Source organism: Hyla sarda, chromosome 1 (genome assembly GCF_029499605.1).
Source record: "Hyla sarda isolate aHylSar1 chromosome 1, aHylSar1.hap1, whole genome shotgun sequence".
NCBI lineage: Eukaryota > Metazoa > Chordata > Amphibia > Anura > Hylidae > Hyla > Hyla sarda.
The window spans coordinates 180,427,358-180,439,953 of NC_079189.1; the positions used below are offsets into that span (position 1 = coordinate 180,427,358).

The 12,596-nt window shown below is 41.8% G+C and overlaps 1 protein-coding gene across 8 annotated transcripts in view; it reads left to right on the forward strand.

Moving 5' to 3' along the window:
- The window catches only part of CASP6 (caspase 6), a 63,666-nt gene that overhangs the window by 40,006 nt on the left and 11,064 nt on the right, over window positions 1-12,596 (forward strand). For 7 of the 8 annotated variants that reach the window (XM_056564697.1, XM_056564714.1, XM_056564730.1 and 4 more), the window contains 4 exons: window positions 1,169-1,211; window positions 6,547-6,696; window positions 8,353-8,429; window positions 10,056-10,231. In XM_056564697.1, coding sequence (XP_056420672.1) covers window positions 1,169-1,211; window positions 6,547-6,696; window positions 8,353-8,429; window positions 10,056-10,231 — 446 coding nt within the window. Of the gene's footprint in view, window positions 1-1,168; window positions 1,212-5,801; window positions 5,993-6,546; window positions 6,697-8,352; window positions 8,430-10,055; window positions 10,232-12,596 lie in introns of those variants that run through there. The other variant, XM_056564748.1, reaches the window with a different exon arrangement.

A 12,596-nucleotide genomic window follows, 5' to 3' on the forward strand; every position in this document is an offset into this window, starting at 1 on the left:
TAGTCTAAGAGTGTTTTAGATGCTTTTTTTTGTGTGTGCAAACTTCAGGCAGCTTTCATGTGTCTTTTATCGAGGAGAGACTTCTTTTATCCACTCTGCCATAAATCATCGATTGGTGCTGCATTAAGTGATGACCTTCTGGAATTTTCTCTCATCCATATACATGATCATAGGAACTAAGTCAAAGTGACCATTGGTCACCTCCCTCACCAAGGCTCTATTCTCTCAGTTTGCTCTGGGAAGAGTCCTGGTTGTTCCAAACTTCTTCCATTTAGGAATTATGGAAGCCATTGTTCTCTATAAATCTTTAGTGCAGCAGAAATGGTTCTGTAAGCTTCTCGAAATCTGTGTCTCCACACAATCCTGTACTTGAGCTCTACAGGCAGTTATTTCCCCCTCATAGTTTTTTTTGCTCTGATATGCATTGTTAGCTATGAGACCATATAGGTGACTCCAATCAAGATGTAGAAACATCTTAGAGATTCTCAAAAGAAATAGGAGGGCCCAGAGCTAAATTTAAATGGTCACTCTCATTAAAACAAATTTTTGCTATTGCACTCCTTATGGTAAATAAAAACAATTTCTAATATACTTTGTTTAAAAAAAATGAAGTTTTCTATGTTTTATTTGTGCTTAAAAAAAAGCTCAAGAGCACATTTTCCCCCATCTCATACACAGACTTTGGACCAAAGCCCAAACACAGGAAGTGCAGCCTGGAGTGCTGAGGAGGTGTGTCCAGCCTCATCCAATCGTAGCTCCTCTCACACTTCCTGTGTTTGGGCTTCGGTCCAAGGTCTGTGTATAAGATGGGGGAAAATGTGCTCTTGAGCTTTTTTTAAGCATAAATAAAACATAGAAAACTTAATTTTTTTTAAACAAAGTATATTAGTAACCATTTAAGCGCTAGTTATAGCAAAGGGTCTGAATATTTATGTCCATGCTAAATAAAAAATTTTCCTATAAAAAAAATAATAATTTTCAGAAGCTTTGAAAATTAGTTTTCGCATTCTCATTATGGCGTATTAATGGGGGAATTTTTATTTATTTAAACACAAGGCCTCAACATAACAAAATGTGAAAAGGTCTAAAGACTTTTTGAATGCACTGTATGTAATGTTTTATAAAGTGAAATGGCTTCCTTTTGAAAATCTATATATCCTTTTCCTAGATGAAGAAGCAGGAATCACAGAGACTGATGGTTTTTATGACACGTGAGTAGATTTTAATATCATGCATATTCTTTAACAGAAATTTTAAGAGGAAATGGATTCTTTCTATATATTTTAACGTTTTAAATATGCGTAAGCCTCTTTTCACTCACTGTATTTTCCCAAAAGTGGGCAAGGCATAGCTGTGGTGGGCATTGTCCCCGCTCTCTGACATATTTACCATAATTATTGTCGAAAATTTAGCATAAATTAAGCATGAAATCTACTCCAACTCATAGCTGATGTAGATTCTAATTTCTAGTGCATGAAGAGCCACAGATAAGTCTACTAATATATTTGCCTTATCTTAACCCCTTAAGGACCCAGCCATTTTACACCTTAGGACCCGGCCATTTTTTGAACATCTGACCACTGTCACTTTAAACATTAATAACTCTGGAATGCTTTTACTTATCAATCTGATTCCGAGATTGTTTTTTCGTGACATATTCTACTTTAACATAGTCGTAAACTTTTGTGGTAACTTGCATCCTTTCTTGGTGAAAAATCCCAAAATTTGATGAAAAATTTGAAAATTTAGCATTTTTCTAACTTTGAAGCTCTCTGCTTGTAAGGAAAATGGATATTCCAAATATTTATTTTATTTTATTCACATATACAATATGTCTACTTTATGTTTGCATCATAAAATTGACGTGTTTTTACTTTTGGAAGACACAGAGGGCTTCAAAGTTCAGCAGCAATTTTCCAATTTTTCACAAAATTTTCAAACTCACTATTTTTCAGGGACCAGTTCAGGTTTGAAGTGGATTTGAAGGGTCTTCATATTAGAAATACCCCACAAATGACCCCATTATAAAAACCGCACCCCCCAAAGTATTCAAAATGACATTCAGTCAGCGTTTTAACCCTTTAGGTGTTTCACAGGAATAGCAGCAAAGTGAAGGAGAAAATTCACAATCTTCATTTTTTACACTTGCATTTTCTTGTAGACCCAATTTTTGAATTTTTACAAGGGGTAAAAGGAGAAAATGTATACTTTTATTTGTAGCCCAATTTCTCTCGAGTAAGCACATACCTCATATGTCTATGTAAAGTGTTCGGCGGGCGCAGTAGAGGGCTCAGAAGGGAAGGAGCGACAAGGGGATTTTGGAGAGTACGTTTTTCAGAAATGGTTTTTGGGGGGCATGTTGCATTTAGGAAGCCCCTATGGTGCCAGAACAGCAAAAAAAAACACATGCCATACCATTTTGGAAACTAGACCCCATGAGGAACGTAACAAGGAATTAAGTGAGCCTTAATACCCCACAGGGGTTTCACGACTTTTGCATATGTAAAAAAATAAAAATAAATTTTCACTAAAATGTGTGTTTCCCCCCCAAATTTCACATTTTTGCAAGGGTTAATAGCAGAAAATACCCCCCAAAATTTGTAACCCCATCTCTTCTGAGTATGGAGGTACCCCATAAGTTGGCATGAAGTGCATTACGGGCGAACTACAATGCTCAGAAGAGAAGGAGTCATATTTGGCTTTTTGAGAGCAAATTTTGCTCGGGGGCATGTCGCATTTAGGAAGCCCCTATGGTGCCAGGACAGCAAAATAACCCCCACATGGCATACCATTTTGGAAACTAGACCCCTTGAGGAATGTAACAAGGGGTACAGTGAGCATTTACCCCCCACTGGTGTCTGTCAGATCTTTGGAACAGTGGGCTGTACAAAATTTTTTATTTGCACAGCCCATTGTTCCAAAGATCTGTCAGACACCAGTGGGGTGTAAATTCTCACTGCACCCCTCATTACATTCCGTGAGGGGTGTAGTTTCCGAAATGAGGTCACATGTGGTTTTTTTTTCTTTTTTGCGTTTGTCAAAACCGCTGTAATAATCAGCCACCCCTGTGCAAATCACCTCAAATGTACATGGTGCACTCTCCCTTCTGGGCCTTGTTGTGCGCCCCCAGAGCACTTTGCGCCCACATATGGGGTATCTCCGTACTCGGGAGAAATTGCATTACAAATTTTGGGGGGCTTTTTTCCCCTTTACCTCTTGTCAAAATGAAAAGTATAAGGCAACACCAGCATGTTAGTGTAAAAAATATTTTTTTTTTACACCAACATGCTGGTGTAGACCCCAACTTCCCCTTTTCATAAGGGGTGAAAAGAGAAAAAGCCCCCCAAAATTTGTTAGGCAATTTCTCCCGAGTACGGCGATACCCCATATGTGACCCTAAACTGTTTCCTTGAAATACGACAGGGCTCCGAAGTGAGAGCGCCATGCGCATTTGAGGCCTGAATTAGGGATTTGCATAGGGGTGGACATAGGGGTATTCTACGCCAGTGATTCCCAAACAGGGTGCCTCCAGCTGTTGCAAAACTCCCAGCATGCTTGGACAGTCAACGGCTGTCCGGCAATACTGGGAGTTGTTGTTTTGCAACAGCTGGAGGCTCCATTTTGGAAACAGTGGCGTACCAGACGTTTTTCATTTTTATTGGGGAGGGGAGGGGGCTGTGTAGGGGTATGTGTATATGTAGTGTTTTTTACTTTTTATTTTATTTTGTGATAGTATAGTGTAGTGTAGTGTAGTGTTTTTAGGAGACAGTCACGCGGGCGGGGATTACAGCGAGTTTCCCGCTGCGAGTTTGAGCTGCCGCGCAAAATTTGCTGCATCGCAAACTTGCAGCCTGATACTCACTGTAAGCCCCTGCCCATGTGAATGTACCCTGTACATTCACAGGGGGGGGGGCCTCCAGCTGGTGCAAAACTACAACTCCCAGCATGCACAGTCTATCAGTGCATGCTGGCAGTTATAGTTTTGCAACAGCTGGAGGCACACGGGTTGGGAAACACTGAGTTAGGAAACAGACAATGTTTCCCAACCAGTGTGCCTCCAGTTGTTGCAAAACCACAACTCCCAGCATGCCCAGGCAGCCGAAGGGCATATTGGGAGTAGTGGTTACGTAACAGCTGGAGGAGAACAGTTTGGGGACCACTGTGTAGTGGTGTCCAAGCTGCAGCCCTCCAGATGTTGCAAAACTACAACTCCCAGTATGCCAAAACTGTCCAGACATGCTGGGAGTTGTAGTTCTGCAACATCTGAAGGGCCAGATGTTACAGAACTACAACTCCCAGCATGCCTGGACAGTAAGGGCATGCTGAGGATGTGTAGTTTTGCAACATCTGGAAGGGCACAGTGGTCTCCAAACTGTGGACCTCCAGATGTTGCAAAACTGCAACTCCCAGCATGCCCAGACGCCAAGGGCTGTCTGGGCATGCTGGGAGTTGTAGTTTACAGGGTCCCATTACAGCAATGCACGTCGCTTTACGGCGACGTGCATTGCTGTAAAGGGCCCGACCACGGCTGAAGATCCACTCACCTGTCGCCGCCGCCGCCTTCTTCCTCGCCGGGATCCGGGTCTTCAGGGACGAGGTAAGTACCGGGGCCGGTCCCCAGCACTCCCCCGTCCCCCGCCGCGTCCTCCGGTCTTCCTCCCGTCCTCTCCGGACTTCAAGGGGCCGGGCAGGACGGGAGGAAGTAACCGCCCCCCCCCTGCGATTGGTCGGTTAGTTAACCGACAGATCGCAGGGTATAGGAGGAGGTGGCAGGTTTGCCACCTCGCTCCTATACGTTAGCATGGTCCTGGCTGTCTGTGACAGCCGGGATCATGCGAAATTACCGGGCGGTCGGGTCCCAGAGACCCGATCAGCCCGGTATCGCCGCAGATCGCAAGGGCGATTTCCCTTGCGATTTGCGGCGATCGCCGACATGGGGGGCCTACATGGCCCCCCTCGGCGTTTGCCCTGGATGCCTGCTGAAGCATTTCAGCAGGCATCCGCTTCCGATCTCTGCCCGGGGCGCGGCAGAGACCGGAGAAACACCAGGACGTACTAGTACGTCCTGGGTCCTTAAAGCCCAGGGTGCCAGGACGTTCTAGTACGTCCTGGGTCCTTAAGGGGTTAAAGGAGTAGTCCAGTGGTGACCCAGTGGTGAACAACTTATCCCCTATCCTAAGGATAGGGCATAAGTTTGAGATCGCGGGGGTCCGACCGCTGGGGCCCCCTGCGATCTCCTGTACGGAGCCCCGACAGCCCGCGGGAAGGGGGCGTGTCGACCTCCACACGAAGCGGCGTCCGACACGCCCCCTCAATACAACTCTATGGCAGAGCCTTCGGCAATCTCCGGCTCTGCCATAGAGATGTATAGGGCGTGTCGGCCGCCGCTTCGTGCGGAGGTCGACACCTGCTATCTGGCCGGAGAGCCTGGCCCCCGTACAGAGAGATCGCAGGGGGCCCCAGCGGTTGGACCCCCCCCCCCCCCCCCCCCCCCCGCGATCTCAAACCTATCCCCTATCCTTAGGATAGGGGATACGTTTTTCACCATTGGACTACCCCTTTAATAAAATGCTAGCCCAATAAATTCCCCATGCAGTTTCTGTTTAGACTATATTCACTTTCTCTCAGGGGTTTTAGTATTTTGATGGCACGAATAGCAACAATGGGGGAGATTTATCAAAACCTGTCCAGAGGAAAAGTTGCCCAGTTGCCCATAGCAACCAATCAGATCGCTTCTTTCACTTTGCAGAGGCCTTGTTAAAAATGAAAGAAGCGATCTGATTGGTTGCTATGGGCAACTGGGCAACTTTTCCTCTGGACAGATTTTGATAAATCTCCCCCAATGTTCTTCAAAATACCAGAACCTCCACAGAAACTTGATGGACTCCATTATAAGTCATCCTGATCTGGTGCCATACTGCAGCTAGTAAACCAAGCCATGACACTAGTCTGGAACGGATAAATAACATATTTTGAGCCTTTGAAAATAAAGGTAGTAATAGTTACAGCTGTTACAGCTCAGTAGTGTCAGCCACTAAATGACATCCCATATGTGAGCTGTCCAGTCATATAACACTGCTCTCCTTGGTATTGTGTTTTGTATGTGACAATAAGGCACACCGTATTTTGGGATGTATTTTCCCATATGATTCTACTGAATCCAGCAGGAAAATGGCTCTTTGTTCGCACTTGCCTGAATTTTAAGGCCGTGTATGTGACAAAATTACTGGTGTAATACTGACACTTAATTTTAGATGCATTTTGGGACTGAAAATTGCACTTTTGGGGGCTTTTTCTCTAGCCAAAAAAAAGTCTAAAACCACATTAAAAACATCGGGGTTAGCCTGTAATAGTCATATGTATTTAACCTGCAAAAGAGCCATTTGTTGGGGCTCAAAATAAACCTCAAAAACTTGAATAAGCTAAATGAACATGCAATATGTGCTAAAATGGATGTGTGCAATATCATAGTATGATTGCCTTTAAAATAGCTCATATACAATACAACTGATCTATTTTATTGTAATGTGGTTGTTATATCTGAAGGTTTCAAGCACTGGATCCAGCTGCAGAGTATAACATGAAGCACACTCGGCGAGGCTTGGCTCTGATCTTTAACCATGACTGGTTCTACTGGCAGTTAAAACTGCTGGAAAGACGGGGTACTGATACTGACAGAGATAATCTTTACAGAAGGTATATACATCGGAAATGTTAAGATTTTTTGTTGTTGTTGTTTAACTGCTCGGAAGTACTTATGGTTTTAGGTAATGTAGCAATGAAAGGGGCTATCCAAACTGGACAAGCCTCTCTGGTTCAACTGCTGAAATATGAATGGGCACAAATTTTACAAGTACTGTATTATTACATTTGAATATAAGTTTCATCATAGAAGTTGCTTGTCTTTATTTAGCTCTGGCTAATATAGGGTCCCTAATATTCCAATTAATATGCAACAAAAGCTTTATTCACACGTTGCAGTACCATAAGGGTTTTTTCCAGGAATGGCCGAAATCATGGTTAAAATTTGTGTTTTACAGCAATTATGCTAATGACGTTAATTGTTGTAAAATGCTATTTTTTTACTGTGATTTAAGCTATTTGCAGAAAAAAGACGCACATGGTAATTAGTTGTGATACTGCAACATGTAGACACAGCCTAAAGGGGATTTCCAGCCAAAAAGGGTTGGGAACTACTGCCTTAAAGAATATAAAAATGCTGTGCAAGTCATGTAAACCAGTTTTCTGGTACATATGCTATTGTAAGGGTATGGGCGCAGGTATCTCATATGCAGCGTATTTTATGCTGCGCCAAATCATCTGCAGCGGCGGGAAAAAGACTGCGTATTCTTAGATGATCATACACACAGGACTAGCCGGCAGCAGTCCTGCGTTTTCAGTGAAGATTGGAGTCGGGGCCATACATCACAGTCATGCAGATGCGCGTCTCTGCCTCCAATCTTCCCTGAAAATGCAGGACTGCTGCCGGCTTGCCCTGTGTGTATGATAATCTGAGAATATGCAGCGTATTTCCCGCTGCTGCAGAGGTTTTTGCGCAGCGCTGCGTAAGCAAGCGGTACATGGGACCATACCCTTAATCTACACCATTCCCCATACTACAATCTAACTTTTATGTGTACGCTAATAAACTTTTCTGGATTATGAATGGTATGTATATTTTTTTCATTACAACTAAACCATATTATAATTAAAATGAGGAAATACTTTAATATACTTATTTTGTGAGGTGTTAAAGAGGTTGTCCCATCTACTTACTTCCAGCAACCAAAGCAGGAAAGGTATGCAATTTGTATAACCCCCATTGACTTTAATGGAAGCAATGTAAACAGAGTAGCTCACAGGGTTTGTACGGTAAACACAGGGCAATTTATTTCCCAAGCCAAAATATTGGGATCAACCTATATAAAGATATAAGTGAAGTAAAAAGGGATTGATCAGGCAATATCATGTACAGTAGACAGCTTGGAGATAGGTCCCTTCCCTTTGGGGTGAATCGACCTATCTCCAAGCTGTCTACTGTACGTGATATTGCCTGATGTACTCCCCTACCTGCCTTTCTATAGAACTTTTAACAAGATATCAATAAACTCCGGATTTTAATGTGCTGGCTTCATTCGTCTATTGTGCTGTATATACAGATATAGGTTGGCTCCAAGGCTTGGAAAATAAACTGCACTTCGTTTTGGCACAAAAAATTTATTTCTAAGTCCCAGGGAACATTTAATGTTGTTTTCAGAAGTTCACATACGGCATAATAGGAACAAATTCCTAAAAATCCATGGGTAACATCTTACATTGGAATCCACATAAACCCTGTTTATTTCTCTTTAGGTTATCGGACCTTGGGTTTGAAGTCAGGGCCTATAACAACCTCAAAGCTGCAGAAATTCATGAGAAGGTCCATGAAGGTAAATAGCTTTTGTATATTCTTTCTTTGTTTTTTTGGTTTTGTTTTAAGTTTAAAAAAAAAAAAGAAAAGCACAAATCTGGAATATTCAGCTGTAAAATAGTTTTTTATTTTTGTATTTCTACTGGAGGTAGGAACATAGCTTCACGTTGATGGCTGTTTTTATTACATTAGTATATCCCATCCAATCATTTCATATACATTTCATCCAATCATTTCATATACAACATGCAGTGCTGCTGTTTGGTGGTCTAACTTACTCCATGACATGAGTTCTCTTAATTTTTGTATTCAGGTTTGATAACTACAATTGGATTAATGTTTTGGTTATAGTATAACAGATGAAACTTTTTCCTTCCTTTTAATTTTTTTAACTGATGTGCCCAGACTGGAGAATGAAACAAAACAATAGAAGCTGTAACTCTCCTTCCTCGCTCCTTCGTAGCCTTCAGTATCAGAGCACTCTTGTGACAAGTGACACTGCTTTCCCTGAAGCTGCAGATTGTAGCGACTGCAGCCAGGGGAACGGAGTGCTCCTCTCTAATTCCAGGCTGAGGCGGGACACGGCTGTGGCCATTGATTGTTGCGCTGTGACTTCCCGTCTGCAACTAAGGCAGGCTCTGAGGAAGCAAAGGCCAGTGGAGACTGGCTGCAGACAGGGGTCCTTGATATCTAGAGGCTACAAGGGAGTGAGGAAGGTGAGTTAAAATGCTACTCTCCTCACTTTTATAATCTCTAAAAATTCTTAAGTTGGTGCACATTAATATGCATGTTTTATTGGTGAAATATCTTTTTCTCTTCTCTTTGGAGGGTGCTCGCTCTCCTGGTTGGGAGCTTATCTTTAGGAGCATGACAACTTTCTCCTTTCTCTCCCCCTTCCTTGTCACATGACCACAGTGTAGGGTGCTAGTCCACAAGAAATCTATTCATATTGTGGCCATAGAGAAATATATGTGAGCATATAAATAATTCATTGATGTAGCACCTTGCATTGGTGGTCATTGTGCCTGGAAATCACTGTCCTCCTCTGTATATGCTGTCTCCCCTTCTCACATGGTTTACCTGCCACTGCTAAGTTGAGTGAGGCAGGGAAGTGAGCAGAGCAGAGAGATAACACCTCCGCATGTCAACAAAATCCGGCCATATTTTCTGTTGTTAGGATGGATCAGACTAGAAGACCAGGGTCTGATGACAAAATTAAAGGGGTAGTCTCAACTGGCCGTTTACCTCTCTCTCTGCTTCTACTGTCAGCTCACATTTCCTGGTGTCAGACATAATAAATGTACTCAAATAAGCCTGTGCTTCAAGCTACATCCAGGGAAGTGATGTCACCACTGCTTCTAAAGCAGTGCTGGTGGATGGGAACCATGGCTACCAGCTGTCAATATGAGGGGAGATAGAAGAGATATCTATATAACCAGGCAAGTTTGCTAAATGAAGCCAAATGCAAACTTGTTTAAGGCAGTATTAAATTAAACCAATTTTTTTTTCTAAAGACAGTAAAAGTTAAAAGCTTTCATTGTTTCATCAGGCAGTCTGGGCAGATTTTAACAGACAACCCCTTTAATTCTTATTCTGGTGTTTCCAGTCTCTTACTATTCCTTTGCTTTTCATATGACCTTTCCAGCTGCCTCGAGTGATCACAACGATACGGACTGCTTCCTCTGTGTGTTTCTGAGCCATGGAGAAGATAGTCATGTTTTTGCTTACGATGAAAAAATTGAAATTCAAGAACTGACCTCTCCATTTAAAGGAAACAACTGCCGGAGTTTAGTGGGAAAACCCAAGATTTTCATAATTCAGGTAAACGTTTCATGGGTATCGAGCCTTGCTTTTTTTCCCCTTGATATTTAGACATCTCTCCTTAGGGGGAGATGCATCAAAACCTGTCCAGAGGAAAAGTTGCTGAGTTGCCCATAATAACCAATCAGCTTGCTTCTTTCAATTTTCAGAGGCCTTTTCAAAAATTTAAGAAGAAATCTGATTGGTTGCTATGGGTAACTCAGCAACATTTCCTCTGGACAGGTTTTGATAAATGTTCCCCTAAGTCAAATACATATTAACTATTGTACTTCTTACTATAAATGCTAAAGGGGCCCATACACCTACATAGCTGTTGGCTGAACATTTTTTTGTTCAACAGCTATCTCTCCAGATCTCCTCATATTAATATATGGTCATTGTTCATTTGTTGGCAATGGAGAGAGGAGGGGTAAACCACTGCCAGACAACTCTGGTGGCGGCTGATCTCCCTGAAAACGATAGGGTTAGGCAGTTGAAATTCCAAATCATTTATTGGGGAAGAGTTGGGAGGCCCCATACAGAGTAGACAAGATGGGGGTTCTGATGACATTTGACTATAGTGTATAGAGAACTTACTTAGGAATAGTATAAATCAACACGTTGTTTAGTGACCATAATTTACAATACATTCAGAAATTCTCCAGACCCTGTCACTTTTATCACATTTTGTTATTTTGCAGCCTTCTACTAAAATAAAAATAGTCTGCACTCAATGGCCCATAAGTATTCAGACCCTTTGCTAGGACACTTGCAATTTAGCTCTAGAGGTCTCCTATTTCTCTTGATCATCTCTGAGATGTTTCTACACCTTGATTGGAGTCACCTGTCGTAATTTCAGGTGATTGGAGTCACCTGTCGTAATTTCAGGTGATTGGACAAGATTTGTAAAGACACAACCCTGACTATATAAGATCTTACAGCTGACCATGCATGTCAGAGCAATCTGGGCACAGAGAGAAGTTTCTGGTTCAGTCTTTTTATTAAAGGGATACTCTGTTGCTCAGCGTTCGGAAAAAAAAATTCTGAACGCTTAGAGCCAGCCCCGGGGGTTTGTGACATCACGGCCCCGCCCTCTGGTGACGTCACACTCTGGAACATTTTGAAGCAGAGTACTCCTTTAAGAGATTTTTGGTCAATAATACAGACAAATAGAATAGTCATCTACTAGTAGCAAATTAATAGACCATAGAAAAACAGAGAAAAAATAGGGACAGTCGGTATGCAGTGTGATAACTACTACAATAACACCCCTTATAAGGATAAGCCCTGAATGTATATTGCAACTCCCAGCTAATAGCAGAAAACCAAGAAGACAAAGACAAGGGAGTTTTAGGCAAAAAAATATATAATTTATTGATATACATTAAAATCAACACATTTATCAGAGAAGGAAACAAACATCAAAAAGCGACATCACCGGACATACTGAGATGATCTTGATATAAGAATAGGAGAGGTAGGTATATGTTGAGGTAGAGGTATTGACTATATTATAGACAATGGCACTTGTAAAGCATAAGTAATGTGCAACAATTGCATAAGATCCAAAGTGCCATGTGCTATCAGTCATAAATAATACAACAGATGACGCCACTCCCGGTCCTGTATAGTGTTGAGCGACATAGGCCATATTCGAGTTCGCGATATTTCGCGAATATATGGACGAATATTCGTCATATATTCGCTAAATTCGCATATTCGTAATAGTCACGATTTATTTTCGCATATGTGAAAATGTGTACATGCGAAAATTTGCACATGCGAAAATTTGCATATGCTAATTTTCGCTTATGCGAAAATTTGCATATGCAGATTTCCGCATATACGAAAATTCGCCCGGCAGTCTCACACAGTAGTATTAGAGCCTTCTTTACACCACACAAGGTGGAAGCAGAGAGGGGTGATCACTGCGTACTGTGTACTGTGGAAAAAAAATGAAAATGAATATTCGTAATTACGAATATATAGTGCTATATTCACAAATATTCGCAATTTCGCGAATATGCGATATTCGCAAATAAAATTTGCATTGCGAATATTCGTGAGCAACACTAGTCCTATACCACCTGGTAGTGTGTGGGTATTATATGTATATGTTACCTCTACTTTGTATCCTGCATAGTCTGTTGTATTATTTATGACTGATAGCACATGGCACTTTGGACCTTATGCAATTGTTGCACATTACTTATGCTTTACAAGTGCCATTGTCTATAATATAGTCAATACCTCTACCTCAACATATACCTACCTCTCCTATTGTTATATCAAGATCATCTCAGTATGTCCGGTGATGTCACTTTTTGATGTTTGTTTCCTCCTCTGATATATGTGTTGATTTTAATGTATATCAATAAATTATATA